Source organism: Nicotiana tabacum, chromosome 19, assembly GCF_000715075.1.
Source record: "Nicotiana tabacum cultivar K326 chromosome 19, ASM71507v2, whole genome shotgun sequence".
In the NCBI taxonomy this organism is placed as follows: domain Eukaryota; kingdom Viridiplantae; phylum Streptophyta; class Magnoliopsida; order Solanales; family Solanaceae; genus Nicotiana; species Nicotiana tabacum.
Window position 1 is genome coordinate 69,321,602 of NC_134098.1, and position 18,564 is coordinate 69,340,165.

The 18,564-nt window shown below is 35.9% G+C and overlaps 1 protein-coding gene across 1 annotated transcript; it reads right to left on the bottom strand.

The window, feature by feature from the left end:
- Nucleotides 1-14,654: 14,654 nt before the first annotated feature.
- LOC142173538 (uncharacterized) lies at nt 14,655-15,356 on the bottom strand. The gene is made up of 3 exons (XM_075239145.1): nt 15,189-15,356; nt 15,017-15,106; nt 14,655-14,912 (listed from the first exon to the last, which is right to left on the bottom strand). Exons 1-3 carry the CDS (start codon nt 15,354-15,356, stop codon nt 14,655-14,657), a joined length of 516 nt encoding a protein of 171 aa, XP_075095246.1.
- Between the last annotated feature and the right edge of the window lie 3,208 nt (nt 15,357-18,564).

Sequence of the window (18,564 nt, forward strand, 5' to 3'; positions counted from 1 at the left end):
ACGAATAACAATTCATCATCCCACCCACCCACCCACCCCCCACCCCCCCATACTTTCATTGATCACATTAACGGTCATCTTCAAGATTGGAAAATCAAATACCTTAATCTATCATGATGCACCACCTCGCTAAAATTTGTCCTTACAGCTATTCCTATCTATGCTCGTTGACGAGTGTAGACTCGAAAAGATTAAATGATGAATGGTAGGTTCAAGCCGTGAACTAAATAAGTTATATTTTACAATTGCGAAATATTTATTATTTGATTGTTTGTGTAGAGAAAATGATCAACAAAATGATCATGTTTTAACACAATTGAAAGAATATTTCACTAAAAATATCGTAAATGTACAGAGTGAAGAAGATGATAGAGACTATGGCGCTGATGAGAGACGATGAATTATCCTTTACAGATGTCGAAGATGATGGATCATGAAGAAGTACAAATTAAAGGTGTGCCTTGTCTTGTCATAAAGAAAAAAGTAAATTACGATGTTGTACTACTAAAATTCTCTTAGGGGCGTCAAAAAATATACAAATCAGAGGCACGCCTTGTCTTGTATTACCAAACTAAAAATGTAACTATGTATTTATACTTTATACACTATGTTCACAGTAAGTACGATTTAGAAAAAATATGGGTAGTATAAAGATTGTTTGTCCATAGTTCCAATAAACGTCGCAATCCATTAGCTATGTCAGAGTGAAACTAGTTCTTTCAGTTAAACCGAAAAGCTTCATTATATCCTGGAGACATCTTTAGAGCAATGGGTAGGACTTGTGCATTGGAAGAAGAGTTCGAATACTCGATAACCCAAATGAGGTTACAATCAAAGTTATAACAACCAAATAATATGTAAGTAGCAATGGTGTGTTAATGAGGTTACGGAGGACCGGAACCAAAATGTGATTCTTTTGGACTCAAATAACTAAAATGTGTGGGAAAAAAATTTGGTGATCATTTTATATATAACGTCATTTTAAAGGGCGCTATACCTTAACGGTTTTTTGCCCAGTTAAGTATAGCGCCCTTTTAAAAGGCGTTATATTTGGTATAGCGCCCTTTATTAAGACGCTATAGTATAGCGTCTTAATAAAGGGTACTATACCTATTTAAATCGAGGTATTCCGACTTACTTTTTGTTAAAACTCGTATAAAAATGCATATTAGTTATTTTTAATGTGCTCCATGTTATTTTGTGATTGTTTTGCGATTTAACTAATTTTTTTATTTTTTTATCCGGACTATAGTATTAGTGTGCTAAAAAAATAGTAAAATAGAGAAATTATTATTAGTTGTTAAAAAAAATATTAATTAGTTACTTTTTACTATAGTATATATATTTTTGTGATTGTTTTGTGATTAAATTTATTATTATTTTCATCCGGTTTAGATTATTTATTTGCTAAAAGACCGGCAAAATAGATAAACTGTTACTTTAGTTCCCTGTAGTGGTATCTTGTGGCCTAATATAGTGCTCGTATTTGTAATGTAGTACCCTTTTAGTATAGTAAAATGTAGTGCCCTTTAGCGTAGTATCCTTGTAGTTATTGAAATTAATCATTTAAGTATCTCTTATACCCAAAAATACGTCAAAAAAGTTGATAGTTCAAACACAAACTCTCTCCAATTCTAGTCAACAAACGTAAGAAAATAACATGAGAAAACAACAATATTTGTCAAACTACGTATTGTTATATGAATATTTAATAATTAAATCATGTATAGTTATGAAAATTAATTATTTAATTTTATTATAGTCAAAAATAAGTGAGTAACAAACAAACATATAAAATAATAAAACTAACATATAAAATAATAAAACTAACATATACAATAATAAACTAACATAAAAATAACAGACCTGTTGAGTGATAAATCAAAAATATTTTCTCATCATGAACACAAGAATTCAGGATACCTTGGTGCTACTGGGCCTCAAATATCGAGTCCGGAACCAAAATGTGAATATTTAATAATTAAATCATGTATAGTTATGAAAATTAATTATCTAATTTTAATGTAGTCAAAAATAGGTGAGTAACAAACAAACATATAAAATAATAAAACTAACATATAAAATAATAAAACTAACATATTAAAGTAACATATAAAATATAAAATTATAATATTGAAAATGTATCAACCGAATTAACAATATAGTAACAATATCGAATAAAATTTAATATTAAAGGTATTGCAATATATTTAAGCAATGAAAAAGAAAAATTGTTACATACCGTGCTTTTCTACAGAGGATTTGTGATCGTAAAACTCCGTAAGTTTAACAACATTGATATCGTTAGATATTATGTTAATGTGGTATTTTCTTTTAAGTGGAGTATTTTAGTAAAAGTTTTATAAGTATAATTTTGGATAGTTACCATTATTACTATTTTCGAATATGGTAAATTATACACGTAATATAAGAAAGTTTATGAGATTTTTTTTATTTTAAAGATAGAAATTATTTTCTCACTATCTTTTTACCATTTTAAGAATTAAGCGTACGAGAATTTGTACTCTTTATATGAGATTAGGAAAATTAGAAGTTGAGAAAATATATGCATTTTTACATGGATGTTTTAATAAAATAATAATGTATGTATTGATTTTATATGGTTCCATAAATTATTAAAATTTTAATATTTTACTAGTAGTATTTTATGTAAGTCGAGATAATTTTTAATTATGTGGATAATTAGTTAATTATTGAATTAGTGGGAAATAAACTAGTTAAATTAAAAAAATGGGTGGATAATTTTTGGATAAGCTAAAGTGTGGAAGGGCTCAAAGCCCAATTATGTGACTCTTGAATCATTTTAAAAGGTGGCTCATTTAGGACCTCTACCACGTATCTATCTTTCTTAGGACTTTTGACTTCACTAATAAGTTATCCTTGTATAAGTCTCAGACGGCATTATAGCTCTAACGGAACAAAAATGAAGAATATCATTATCTAGGGAATATTCAGTTATAGTTTATATACTCTCTTTTCAACTTATGTAGTGATGCTAATTCCGTATAGAATTAAGAGAGATGGATAAGAATTCACCAAAGTAACGATCTTAAGCAAAAATTTCATATGAAATTATACTACATAATAGCAACGGGATTTTGTGTTTCTAAGGGAGTACGGTGCAATCTTTCTCAAGAGCATCATACGGATTTTTCCATACTCCAGGTATGTTATGGTTATCCCTTCTTTCTTTTTGCATGATCCAAGTAACGATACGTAAACGTAATGCTATTACATAAGTGGTTCTACTCTTAGCAGTTAAGGATGTCTATGTTATTCATTTCGGTAAAGTGATATTCAAGCATGTCTAAGTATGTATCTAGTTCCCTATTGAGGTATATGATAGAGATGTTAATGTTTATAATATGGTAATACATGCATCTTCATGCATATTCATTTACCACTGTGCTACGGACGGTCGGGTAGTTACCACCAGTTGGGCAGTTATGTATTATTATTTACCATCGGTTGGGCAGACATGCATATTCATTTATCACCGGTTGGGCAGACATGCATATTCATTTACCACCGGTTGGGTAGTTATGCATTTACCACCGAACTACAACCAATCGGGCAATTACCACTTATCAGTTGGGCAGTCATGCATCATACGATATGGATAAAAGTCTCAAAGAGAAGCATTGTATATATGTAAGTATAATAAGTATGCATATACGGTGGCACTTCAGAGATTCGGGTTGATTCTTTTATGTCTTTAATTAATGTTGAGTTATTGTTATGTTTCAGTTATGCCTTACATACTCAGAACATTATTCGTACTGACGTCCTTTTGTTGGGGACGTTGGATTCATGCCTGCAGGTATAGATAAACAGTTTGACGAGCCCTCATAGTAGATGAGATTGGCTTCAGCGAAGGATCGGTAAGACTCCACCTCATTCGGAGTGCAGCCGAGTCTATGAGTCATCGTGACAGAATTTTTCTACAGACTTATGGGCAGGCCGGTACCCTATCCCATTTGATGTCAAATAATCTTATAGACTTTGTAGACAGAGGTTCATTTTGTACAGTATTTCAGAGGCCTTGACGGCCCATATGTATTCATGTTTTAAGAACGATAGTTTATTGATACAGAGTTCGCCCACTTACAGTTGTACATTATGAGTTGTATCCATGTTGGCCCATGATAGCTACGAAAGGAATGAGCTCAGCCAACTCGACCTATGTATGTTGTAGTTTTGGTCGAACGATCATGGGTTACAGAGTGGTTGGCTCGGGCCAGTGCGGCGACGGGTGCCAGCCACGCCTCCCCAGGTTTGGGTCGTGATAAATTGGTATCAGAGCGGGTCGTGTCCTAAGAAGTCTACAAAGTCGTGCCTAGTAGAGTCTCACTTATGGGTGTGTTGCGCGCCACATTTATAATTGAGAGGCTATAGGGCATTTAGGAAATATTACCCTTCTTTTGTTTCCAGATCGTGCCATAGAGCTGAGTCGTAAGAAGTCAGTATGAAACTTTCGCCAGATTTTGTATGCACCAGAGGTGCAGGTACTACAGTAGAGCTTTAAGGAGTAATATGGAAGGGAGGTTATGAAAGAAATAGAATATACGATGCGAGATTGAAAGGTAAGTAAGTTAAAGGTGAAGAAGATACGAGATACTCAAGTACAAAAGGTTGTGAATAGTCCAGAGCTCAGATAGAGGTTGGGTTTTAGTTTAGTTTACAGAGGAGACCCTAAAGAAAATTTTTGTACATCTCAAAGAGCTAACATTCGAGGACGAATGTTTTAAAGGAGGGAAGGATGTTACATCCCGTACTTTTCTAGAGAATTTGTGACATTAAGACTCCGTAAGTTTAACAATATTGATACCGTTAGATATTATGTTAATGTGGTATTTTTTTTTAAGTAGAGTATTTTAGTAAATATTTTATAAGTATAATTTTGGATAGTTACCATTATTAATATTTTCGAATACGGTAAATTATACACATAATATAAGAAAGTTTATGATATTTTCTTTATTTTAAAGATAGAAATTATTTTCTCACAAAAAAAGAAGGTTATCTTTTTACCATTTTAAGAATTAAGCGTACGAGAATTTGTACTCTTTATATGAGATTAGAAAAATTAAAAGTTGAGAAATTATATGCATTTTTACATAGATGTTTTAATAAAATAATAATGTATGTATTGATTTTATATGGTTCCATAAATTATTAAGATTTTAATATTTTACTAGTAATATTTTATGTAAGTCGAAATAATTCTTAATTATGTGGATAATTGATTAATTTTTAAATTAGTGGGAGATTAACTAGTTAATTAAGGAAATGGGTGAATAATTTTGGGATAAGCTAATCCCCCCCCCCCCCCAAAAAAAACGTGGCGGCAAGTGTGAAAAGGCTCAAAGCCCAATTATGTGACTCTTGAATCATTTTAAAAGGTGGCATATTTAAGACCTCTACCACGTATCTATCTTTCTTAGGACTTTTGACTTCACTAATAAGTTATCCTTGTACAAGTCTCAGACGGCATTATAGCTCTAACGGAACAAAAATGAAGAATATCATTATCTATGGAATATTCAGTTATAGTTTATATATTCTCTTTTCAACTTATATAGTGAGGCTGATTCCGTATAGAATTAAGAGATATGGATAAGAATTCAGCAAAGTAACGATCTTAAGCAAAAATTTCATACGAAATTATACTGCATAATAGTAACGGGATTTTGCGATTCTAAGGGAGTACGGTGCAATCTTTCTCAAGAGTATCATCAAAAGAGTGAATTGAGGTATGTGAAGGCTATCCCTTCTTTTCTTTTGGCATGATCCAAGTAACGATACGTAAACGTAATGTTATTCCATAAGTGGTTCTACTCTTAGCAGTTAAGGATGTCTATGTTATTCATTCCGGTAAAGTGATATTCAAGCATGTCTAAGTATGTATCTAGTTCCCTATTGAGGTATATGATAGAGATGTTAATGTTTATAATATGGTAATACATGCATCTTCGTGCATATTCATTTACCACCGTGCTACGGACGGTCGGGCAGTTACCACCAGTTGGGCAGTTATGTATTATTACTTACCACCGGTTGGGCAGACATGCATATTCATTTACCGCCGGTTGGGCAGTTATGCATATTCATTTACCACCGGTTGGGCAGTTATGCATTTACCACCGAGCTACAACCGGTCGGGCAGTTACCACTTATCAGTTGAGCAGTCATGCATCATACGATATGGATAAAAGTCTCAAAGAGAAGCATTATATATATATATATATGTAAGTATAATAAGTATGCATATACGGTGGCACTTCAGAGATTCGGGTTGATTCTTATATGTCTTTAATTAATGTTGACTTATTGTTATGTTTCAGTTCTGCCTTACATACTCAGTACATTATTCGTACTGACGTCCTTTTGTTGGGGACGCTGCATTCATGCCTGCAGGTATAGATAAACAGTTTGACGAGCCCTCATAGTAGATGAGATTGGCTTCAGCGAAGGATCGGTAAGACTCCACCTCATTCGGAGTGCAGCCGAGTCTATGAGTCATCGTGTCAGAATTTTTCTACAGACTTATGGGCAGGCCGGTACCCTGTCCCATTTGATGTCAAATAATCTTAGAGGCTTTATAGATAGAGGTTCATTTTGTATAGTATTTTAGAGGCCTTGACGGCCCATATGTATTCATGTTTTAAGAACGATAGTTTATTGATACAGTGTTCGTCCACTTACAGTTGTACATTATGAGTTGTGGTCATGTTGGCCCATGATAGTTACAAAAGGAATGAACTCAGCCAACTCGGCCTATGTATGTTCTAGTTTTGGTCGAATGATCATGAGTTACAGAGTGGTTCGCTCGGGCCAGTGTGGCGCCGGGTTCTAGCGAAGCCTCCCCAGGTTTGGGCCGTGACAAAGTGGTATCATAGTGGGTCGTATCCTATGAAGTCTACAAAGCCGTTCCTAGTAGAGTCTCACTTATGGGTGTGTTGCGCGCCACATTTATAATTTAGAGGCTATAGGGCATTTAGGAAATGTTACCCTTCTTTTGTTTTCAGATCGTGCCATAGAGCTTAGTCGTAAGAAGTCAGTATGAAGCTTTCGCCAGATTGTGTATGCACCAGAGGTGCAGGTACTACAGTAGAGCTTTAAGGAGTAATATGGAAGGGAGGTTATGAAAGAAATAGAATATACGATGCGAGATTGAAAGGTAAGTAAGTTAAAGGTGAAGAAGATACGAGATACTCAAGTACAAAAGGTTGTGAATAGTCCAGAGCTCAGATAGAGGTTGGGTTTTAGTTTAGTTTACAGAGGAGACCCTAAAGAAAATTTTTGTACATCTCAAAGAGCTAACATTCGAGGACGAATGTTTTAAAGGGGGGAAGAATGTTACATCCCGTACTTTTCTAGAGGATTTGTGACCGTAAGACTCCGTAAGTTTAACCATATTGATACCGTTAGATATTATGTTAATGTGGTATTTTCTTTTAAGTGGAGTATTTTAGTAAAAGTTTTATAAGTATAATTTTGGATAGTTACCATTATTACTATTTTCGAATATGGTAAATTATACACATAATATAAAAAAGTTTATAAGATTTTCTTTATTTTTAAGATAAAAATTATTTTCTCACAAGAAAAGAAGGTTATCTTTTTACCATTTTAAAATTTAAGCGTACGAGAATTTGTACTCTTTATATGAGATTAGAAAAATTAGAAATTGAGAAAATATATGCATTTTTACATGGATGTTTTAATAAAATAATAATATATGTATTGATTTTATATGGTTCCATAAATTATTAAGATTTTAATATTTTACTAGTAATATTTTATGTAAGTCGAGATAATTCTTAATTATGTGGATAATTGGTTAATTATTGAATTAGTGAGGGATTAACTAGTTAATTCAGGAAATGGGTGGATAATTTTTGGATAAGCTAATCCCCCCCCCCCCCAAACGTGGCAGCAAGTGTGGAAGGGCTCAAAGCCCAATTATGTGACTCTTGAATCATTTTAAAAGGTGGCACATTTAAGACCTCTACCACGTATCTATCTTTCTTAGGACTTTTGACTTCACTAATAAGTTATCCTTGTACAAGTCTCAGACGGCATTATAGCTCTAACGGAACAAAAATGAAGAATATCATTATCTAGGGAATATTCAGTTATAGTTTATATATTCTCTTTTCAATTTATGTAGTGATGTTGATTCCGTATAGAATTAAGAGAGATAGATAAGAATTCAGCAAAGTAACGATCTTAAGCAAAAATTTCATACGAAATTATACTGCATAATAGCAATGGGATTTTGCGATTCTAAGGGAGTACGGTGCAATCTTTCTCAAGAGCATCATACAGATTTTTCCCTACTCCAAGTATGTTAAGGCTAATCCTTCATTTTGGCATGATCCAAGTAATGATACATAAACGTAATGCTATTCCATAAGTGGTTATACTCTTAGCAGTTAAGGATGTCTATATTATTCATTTCGGTAAGTGATATTCAAGCTTTACCACCGTGCTACGGACGGTCGGGCAGTTACCACCAATTGGGCAGTTATGTATTTTTATTCACCACCGGTTGGGCAGACATGCATATTCCTTTACACCAGTTGGACAGTTATGCATTTACCACCGAGCTACGGCCGGTCGGGCAGTTACCACTTATTAGTTGGGCAGTCATACATCATACGATATGGATAATAGTCTCAAAGAGAAGTATTGTATATATATAAGTATAATAAGTATGCATATACGGTGACACTTCAGAGATTCAGGTTGATTCTTATATGTCTTTAATTAATGTTGACTTATTGTTATATTTCATTTCTGCCTTACATACTCAGTACATTGTTCGTACTAACGTCCTTTTGTTGGGGACGCTGCATTCATGCCTGCAGGTATAGATAAACAGTTTGACGAGGCCTCATAGTAGACGAGATTGGCTTCAGCGAAGGATCGGTAAGACTCCACCTCATTCAAAGTGCAGCCGAGTCTATGAGTCATCGTGTCAGAGTTTTGCTACAGACTTATGGGTAGGCCGGTACCCTGTCCCATTTGATGTCAAATAATCTTAGAGGCTTTGTAGACAGAGATTCATTTTGTTCAGTATTTCAGAGGCCTTGACGGCCCATATGTATTCATGTTTTAAGAACAATAGTTTATTGATACAGTGTTTGCCCACTTACAGTTGTACATTATGATTTGTGGCCATGTTGGCCCATGATAGTTACAAAAGGAATGAGCTCGGCCAACTCGACCTACGTATGTTCTAGTTTTGGTCGAATGATCATGAGTTACAGAGTGGTTCGCTCGGGCCAGTGCGGCGGCGGGTGCCAGCCACGCCTCCCCAGGTTTGGGGAGTGACAAAAATAATGTTATTAATATTGTATAATTTACAATAGTCGTCATGGAGGTTCCGTCTTTGCATCACGGACCTGCCTCGCTAGAGCTACTGTTGCTACAGGTCGAACATAGGTCTTCCTACATATGGGAGGGATAGTTATCGACCTAGACGTTCCGCGCCAGGAGAGTAGATGATATGTGGGACTTTCTTAGGGCCCACCATCTCCATCCCTGTATAGTCAGACGCCTCCAGGATATGAGTTTTTATAGGATTATTGAGATCGGCTGGCTGCAGCTGGATTGGTCATTGATCACGGCTCTGATAGAGCGGTGGCGACCGGAGAAGCACACATTCCATTTTCCCATTGGCGAGGCCACTATCACGCTGCAGGAGGTAGAGGCCCTATATGGGCTACCGGTTAATGGACATCCTGTTGCTTTGCCGCATGCCATCAGAGAATATACGGGTTTGCAGTACTTGGAGATGTTGCAGCGGCTCATCGGTTTCCAGCCAGCGGATGAGGCTGCATTGATTGGGGCTACTCATCTGCAGTTGACGCCTGTCCGGTTGCATCTGGAGGCGATGCATGCTGACATCACAGATGATACACCGGAGCTTCATAGTAACCGGTACACAAGGTTGTTGTTGCTGCTTATGTTTAGAGGGGTTTTGTTCCCGAACACTTCGGGAAACCTAGTCAGCTTGAGATTTCTTCATCATCTTGAGCGGCGAGATGATTTACATAATTACAGCTGGGGTGCTGCTGTTCTCGGTTGTTTGTACAGGTAGATGTGCCAGGCGAGCATGGACACCCAGCGAGACATTGCCAGATTTTTGCCGTTGATGCAGGTGAAAACATAGTCGAATGCTCTCTTCATTATAACATACCTAGAAAAAATTTACCTTAAATTTTACGTCCACATTATATATTAGGTTTGGGCCTGGGAGCGGTTCCTGCAGATGCAACCACCTCTACCACCCTTCGCTCCGGATGCACCACTTCCGTTTCTCTCTTTAGCTAGGAGGTGGGTTGATAGGCGAGGATATGGACGGGAGTACGAGGCTCAACATAATCTCCCCTATTGCAAGGATTTGTTGGATTTGCTGGAGGGCGCACAGGTAAATGTATACTTAAGTTTACTTGGCCTGGCTTTATATGTGTTGCGTATACTCACGGTTCTTATTTTTACTTAATAGTTCGTTTGGAGGCCATATAGCGACGAGCTAATGGCTGGTTTGCCCGATTATTGCTCGACCGGCCAAATTATGTGGAGCTCTTCCATCCCGTTGATGTGTCTCGATATTGTCGAGCATCATGCCACCGAGCGAGTCCTTCGCTAGTTTGGTCGATCGTAGCTTGTACCTCCATCGCCCGCTTGGCATATGACTCATTACCAACGGGATGATCGTTCCAGGGTGGACCAGACATGTGTCGCATGGCTAGAGGTGCAGATCGATACTTGGGACCAGCGACATGACCTGATTCCGCCCCCTCCCTCCTCCCACCACCACCACCTGACCGGACGGATGGTGAGCATGACTATATGGGCTGGTAACGCAGCATTACCCGACTTTTCATCGGGAATCCCGTTCATCGCGCTGGCGGTCGGTACGTTCCATACGCCGGGAGGCACGAGGCACTGGTATGTTATTTGGTATACTTACTTATAACGTTAACCTAGCGTTCCGTAATTTATATTTTACATGTTGTGCAGGTTATTGGCCTACATATGTTCCACCAGTTAGGGCTGCAGATGCAGCAGCATACCGGCGAGGGAGAAGCCGCTTTGCACGAGTATGGCCGGAAGGTTACAAGTCTGGCTTCCTAGACATTGAGGCGAGCCCGAGATGATGAGCGCTTAGGATACGAGGCTGATTATGTGGTGCCAGAGCAGTACCATCGTGGGCCAGCAGTGGAGCCTGAACGTGGTCGATGTGGCAGGCGTGCCCAGAGAGGTAGGGGTATCCCACGAGGTCCTGGGGGGTCGGTGAGGAGGTGGTCCCCAGCAAGGGGTCGTTGAGGCACCTGTTGAGGATGTTGGAGTTGATCAGCCAGGTGACCACCATGAGTCAAACCATGCTCCTAGTGATATGTTGTCATTCAAGCCTTCAGCTTACTCCAGGGACTTTGCAGGTGACCCCGTCAGCTCCATTGTTGATCGCGGGCACGGCCATTACGCGACAGGAGTGGGATCAGTATTTTCCTGGTCCTCCAGAGCCATCGACGGTTGCTGATGATCGTATGACACGAGATGTGGATAGTGGGCACCGATTGAGTTATGGCTCATCATCGAGGGATGCTGAGGATCTTTCACAGGCACAGGTTTGTATGTATTACTATTATTTATATTTGTTTTTATCTCATTGATTAGTCATAAATATCTAAAGCCTTTTTTAAGGCATAATCCTCGCCCGTCACGGAGGCCACTTTGTGCGATACTGACATGGCTGAGACGGATGATTATATTCAGGAGCCCGCCGAGACCATGGTAAGATAATTTAAATTTTGGTGACTTAAAACGTACATTACTAATATATATTTTATATACTAAAATATCTTATTATCCTGTAAGTTACTGCTGGACCGACGACCCCTTCTACCGAGCATGTCAGCCCCACTGACGATCATGATGCAGCGCATCCTCCGATAAAGAGGCGACGTGATGAGGATGATCCTGATAGTGTAGTCGGGCGGGGTGGGATGCGCCTCAGGGCAACGGCTGCTTTAAAGCATACAGGATGTGGTACACATTGACTTTTTTTTATTTTATGTACATATGACATTCATTAAATAATAGCAACAATTTTTATTGTTCACATTATATGCGTATTATGTTTTTATTTCTCGGGTTCTTCGTTATTTTAATACTACAACACAAACACAAACATAGCAACTTAACATAATTTAAATTCGGTATAACTAATAAAAATACATGACACGAAAAACATAAAGATAAAGTACTACACTCAACACATATATGTGTTTGTTTAGTCACTTTCGCCCATTATTCTCTGCTTCAACCACTTAAATTTCTCTTCCAACCTATTTTTTTCTTCTTCCGCTTATTTTAGTTTCTCCTGCACTGCCGCAATTTGTTGTTGCATTTTAAAGATCTGGAGTTCGTATTCACCGGTCATATTCCAAACATACTGCAAACATGATTTGTAGTATTCCTCGTTAATGGGTTCATCATACCATTCTTCAAATCTACATTGATTTTCGTCCTACCAATGGGGATTATAACACAACACTATTAGTTAACATTTTATATAAAAAAATATTAACAAATATTTTTTTCAAAACAATAACTTACAAGTTGACGTATCCAGTGTTTGCGCCCAACATTACTATTTGACCATCGCCATCACAACCTCACCTCCCCAATATAATGAAACCCTAATTCTTGCTCTTCAGACATTATGACAAAATGCAATACAACTTAATATATTTCACAAGACTTGAGAATATTTATGAATTGATTTTTACAAAATCCTTAACGTCTTTAAATAAGCGAAAATCAATCAGGGGGTAGTATTTTTTGAGTTATAGCGCTTTAAATAAGTGCGCTATACCCAGTTGAATTATTGTTATGTCATTTAAGCACAGAAGAACTATTGGTGGGTCCACATAATATGTATAGCGCGATAATCTATACTTAAGTGGGCAAACAGCCGTTAAGGTATAGCGCCCTTTAAAAGGGCGTTATATATAAAATGGTCACCAGTTTTTTTCCTTATGCATTCTTTGAATCCAAAAGAATCACATTTTGGTTCCGGACTCACAGGAGTAGAACAAGAGTTGCGGGTATTTGGGCTTAAACGGGTCGTGCTAGATCAATACCGCATAGTACAACTCAATAATTTGATTTTGCGTTGAACCAGATTTTCGAGGAAAACACTCGTATGAAAATGAGTTGCATCTGAACTGAAAACAGCAATGGTGATTATGTCGACACGTCTTATTGGGGTATTAGCTGCGAGATGTCATGAAGGTACGTTTTAATAACCATATTAAACGCATTAATTATACGTTTTAGTGATGTTATGCATTACATACTAGTATTTGATTCTATTATTTTGCACTATATAAAGATGATTTCATTCCCAAAATTTTACAGACAAGTAAAACATCGCCACCCATGTCAAGCGGGAAAAATAATAATTGGTCAATATTCTTCTCCAAGGACCAGAATGCTAGTGATAAAGACAGCTATAATTAAAGAAGCTATTTTACTGATTCCCCACGTAATAACTCACAAATCGAGTTCGACACAATAAGCCTCACCTTCTGACTGAATGGAATGACGATTTCCGTCAACTAAAATATTCAGACCCACGTAAGTATTATTGTGGACTCCAATGCAAGCGGGTACATAGGCACGCCGAATCACAATGTCTTCTTCGAGATTAGGAAATGCTCGCAGCTCCTATCCCGACAAAATTCTAAACAACTATGCCTCGAAGTGATCGAGAATCATGCGAGTTACAGTAAACACCACCGGAAAATGGCAGATTTCCGACCGCCAAAATCGTCGGAATTCGAACGGAAATCACAAATTTCCGACTATTTTTCGATCGAAATTGGTTGGTCGGAAAATAATTTTCGATCGAATCCGTCGATGATTTCCGACTAAAATGATCGCAAAGTTCAAAAGGTCAGACGATCAAATATTTCACATTTCCGATCAAAGTGGTCGAAATCTACCGAACGAATCAGTCGTAATAATACAAATAAAATAATTATTTATTTAAAATTAAATAATATAAATATATCATTTCGGACCGAATCGGTCGGAAATTAATAATTAAAAAATAAATTTTATTTAATTTCCGACGGAATCCGTCGAAAACTATTGAATATTAATTTATTTTTTTTAAAATTCCGACCGAATCGATCGAAAATATGGGAATTTATGGTTAAATCCGGGCAGTCCGACTCCTCCCGTCGGAATTCGGTCGGAATTTTTTATAAATCTGGAATTTTGAGCTACACCACCTGTCAAACTATTACAATACAATAATACCAACCAACAATACATTAACACAATCTAAACCAACAATACATTAACAAAACATAAACCAACAATACCAACCATTAAACCTAACAATTTTGGGCATAAAAACATCCAAATAGTAGGCCACATTCAAGTTTAAAAACAATACATAAAGTTGTCTCTCACAATCAAATTTACCGATCAACCAAAACATCACAACTAAACTACTACACATCACATTCAGTTTGTTCATCCTCATCATCAGATAAATCATGCCCATATTTCCTCATGAATTTCTGCATCTTAACAAATATTCTGTATTAGGAGTCCAATTGTTGCTTCAAATCACGAATTTCGTGTCTCATATCTTCCATCTGTTCTTGATTTTGAGAAGAAGAAGAATTAGCTAAGAGTGGGTTTGGATGACCTGTAGGTCGACGCACTCCTAGTCCGTAGACTGTGCCTTTGTTTACTCCACTTATTGCCTCTGTCCACAATGAAGCCATATCATCAAGTGTTGGTTGAGTTGAAGGAGGTTGAGTTTGTTGACATTCTTCCACCCTTTTATGATAATCTTCCTGAAATGAAAACATAACTATTATGTAAACAAACCAATATTAATAAACCATAAATAATTATGAAGTTAGAATTTTACATATGTGTCTGACGCACACGTCTCCACCCAGTGTTCTCTTGTACCATCCTTCTTCTTTTTCTTATGCATCTCCTCGAACACCTCAGCGTGACTCATATCTCGCCCTCTTTCATTTTCCTTCATAACAAAAAGTATGAGTTAGACATTACAAACGTAAAATTCTATATGTAAAACTAAGCAAAATTTTATAAGTAATTACCAATCTTAGTTTATGGGCCGCAAAAGTAATCGAACCTCCTGTGTGCAACGAGCCACCTTTACTAGAGGCACGGTTTGCTTTTGCTTGTTCACTCTTCGCCTTCCATTCTGCGGTATTCCATTTCTCAAGAAGTTTATCCCAAACATCTTTTTTTAACCAGTCTGGCATTTTACCGGTATTCCGAGCAGCGAACATAGTATCTTTAATCCGTTGAGCAGCCTTCTTCTCGAAAATACTATTTATTGCATTTTGATGTTGAGGGTGCATACAACCTCTTTAACCTAGGTATAAGAGGTAAGTAATGCATCGCTTTAACTGGAACTTTCTTTTTTCTATTGGCATTTGTGACTTCCTTAAAACGAGGTTGATTACAAAATTTACAGTTCTCTAGAGATGCGTCATCCTTATAGAATAACATGCAACCTTTTTTACAACAATCAATTCTCTCTAATGAAAGACCCAACTTAGAAACCAATTTTTTAGCAGTGTAGAAATCTTTTGGTAAGTCAATGTTACTCGAATTAAGTTCATTCATAAGTCCAATAATAAAATCCATGCCCGCTTGGGAAATAAAACTATCCGATTTAATACTTAGCAATCTAACCACAACAGACAACTTGGAATGCACCGAGCCTTCATATAATGGACGACTAGCTTCCACTAACTGTTCATAGAAACGCTTAGCCTCATCATTTGGTTCGGATTGAACCCTAGGAAACGTCCCAAAAGTATTTCATTCTTAAATGTTCATATAATCCAAATTAATTAATGATTTCTCAAACAAAAGAAATAGTTGTAACTAACAATTATTTAAACTATTTCAACATATAAAAATTAAAGAATTCAAATAGAATAAAACAAATTAACGCATTTAATTTAAAGAGCATAATTGTCATAAGTCATAGACTAATCTACAACAACAATTTAATAATTTAATGGATGAAAATGATAATAGATTTCAATTAAACTTAATTCCATGAAAGTCAAAAGATATTAAAAAAGTTAGGAGTAAGACATATTGTCAAAAGTAGTCAACTAGCACTAATAGTTTTAATAGATTCTTCATACTTTCTCCTCTTAAAATTAGTATATATATATATATATATATATATATATATATATATATATATATATATATATATTTTCGGATATTATTTGAAAGTGGCTATATAATATCATTTCCCTTGAGTTCATGTGAACCCAAAACCAACTTTTTAAATTCTTTTTTTTTTAAAAAGACTTTTAAATATCCTTGGTATTAAGACAATAGAAACAAAAAAGGAAAATGAATTATTCTTGTATGAAAGTAGATATTACAACTAATCTTATACAAGTGAGGTTAGATTGGAAATACAATTTGTTATTGTACAATGTTTCTGCTTGACCTAATAGTAGGATTTGAATAGTTACCACAATCAATAATATCTAAGAAAAGTGTTGCAGTATTACTTCACATGCCTTCTGGAAATCTCCACAATATAAGACATTTATAAATTATTAATTCATGGAAGTAATTACACAATGCACATCAGATAAATATTTAACTCAACAAATACCATTTCTCTTTTATTATATTGCAATATATAAAAATATCTTAAAATATCATTATCTAAGAATCTCTAAGTTAATTTATGCATCTCAAAATTTACCCAGTCCAAAATTATTAACTTTGGCCTTCCAATAGGGCATAGATTTACTTTACGATCCTAAATTGTATACACTTTTACGATCTTTGCCCTAAATAACCAACATATAAATTTAATTTAGCTACTAACAATAGTCATAGATTTACTTTAGCTAACACAATCAATTTTTACAAACCAAACTAGGAGCAATTAAACAAAATCAGTGTATTTTAAAATAAAAAAAAATAACAAAGGAGGGTGAGGGAAACCTACCTGGCAATAGAGGGTCGCCGACGGACCTGCAGTTGGGCAGCGGCGCCGGCGAGTGATGCTGGTTGATGGCAGCGGCGGGTTTGGGTGGGGGGAAGTTTGAGTGAGAGAGAAGAGAGAAGGAAGAAAAGAGGGAAAGGAAAAGAATGGGGTCGCTAGGGTTTTTAAAAAAACTTTCCGATCGATTCGGTCGGACATTTGGTCAAAGTAGTCAACCCTCGTTTTACTAAAAAAATCCAACCGAACCGGTCGCTACTTTTTTATTTAATTATTTTCGACCGAATTGGTCGCTAACAGTGACGCGGAATTTTCCGCCAAAATTTACGACGGATATAGACGGAATATTAGTCGTAACTACTATTAAAAATTAAAAAATATATTTTTATGCATTTTTTGATCGATTTCGTCTGAAATTTCGGACGGAAATGGGCCGTTTTTTAGTAGTGAAAGAGGATTAGAATAGAGAATAATGAAAAGTTATTAAGACACGATAGGTACTATATTCTCAAGTTGGCTGAGGAACAAACGTCATCAACTAGTAGGAATTTGACATTAGTTGATTAACAAATGAAGATTATCTATGAGATTGACGATATTGAGTGCTTCTATCCTATAGATTAGTGAAATTCTTATGATTTTGTAGTGTATAATATCTTAGTTGAATATGACAGCTAATTACATTATCAATGTTATTGTATAACATAAATTTGGATAACATGATATGCTTCTTTATAAAAACAATTCGAGTTGTAAAATACAAAATAAAACACAAAACATACAATCTGCTGAAACGATAACTACTACTGTGACGACGATACAGAAAGCATACAAACAACACAGATACATTTAATCAACAATACAATATTTCCAAACAACAACAACAACAGATCACATATCAAGTTTAGATGATCCCTCTACTTTCCATCTTCATTCAATTATTTTTCAGATGATCTATCTCGTGTTTAATTTTGGTCAACCTATCATTAGGTGTTCTCTTATTTGTTATGATTCTTTCAATAGTGTTCTAAGAAAATCATGTTCTCTTCGTCTTCTTCGCGCTTATATTGGTGTTTAACTTTATTATTTTGTAAAGTAGTGGTAAAAATGTCGATGAGGGACTTCTCAACGGCGAGCCTCGGTTAATCGTTGACTCCTCGTGCCATCTAAAATAGTTGGCCCCTTTATTCTACACCCAACCTCATATGCTATACAAATATTAATCGAGAAAAATTACTTACTTTTGAAAGTTTGCAACCCCAAAATTTTCGCCCGAGGTTCATATTAGTCGTTTTAAGTCCTCAACGTACAGTAACACAATGGCAAATATAGTGTTCTATTAAATGCATTAAACTCTGTGAAACATTAGACATAGTGAGTCTAAGATGAAATTAAAGGAGAGAAAACATTATCATTTTTTTCTAATTTTTTTGGATATTATAGCTGTTGTAGAGAATATATATTATAATATAGCATAAAAATTA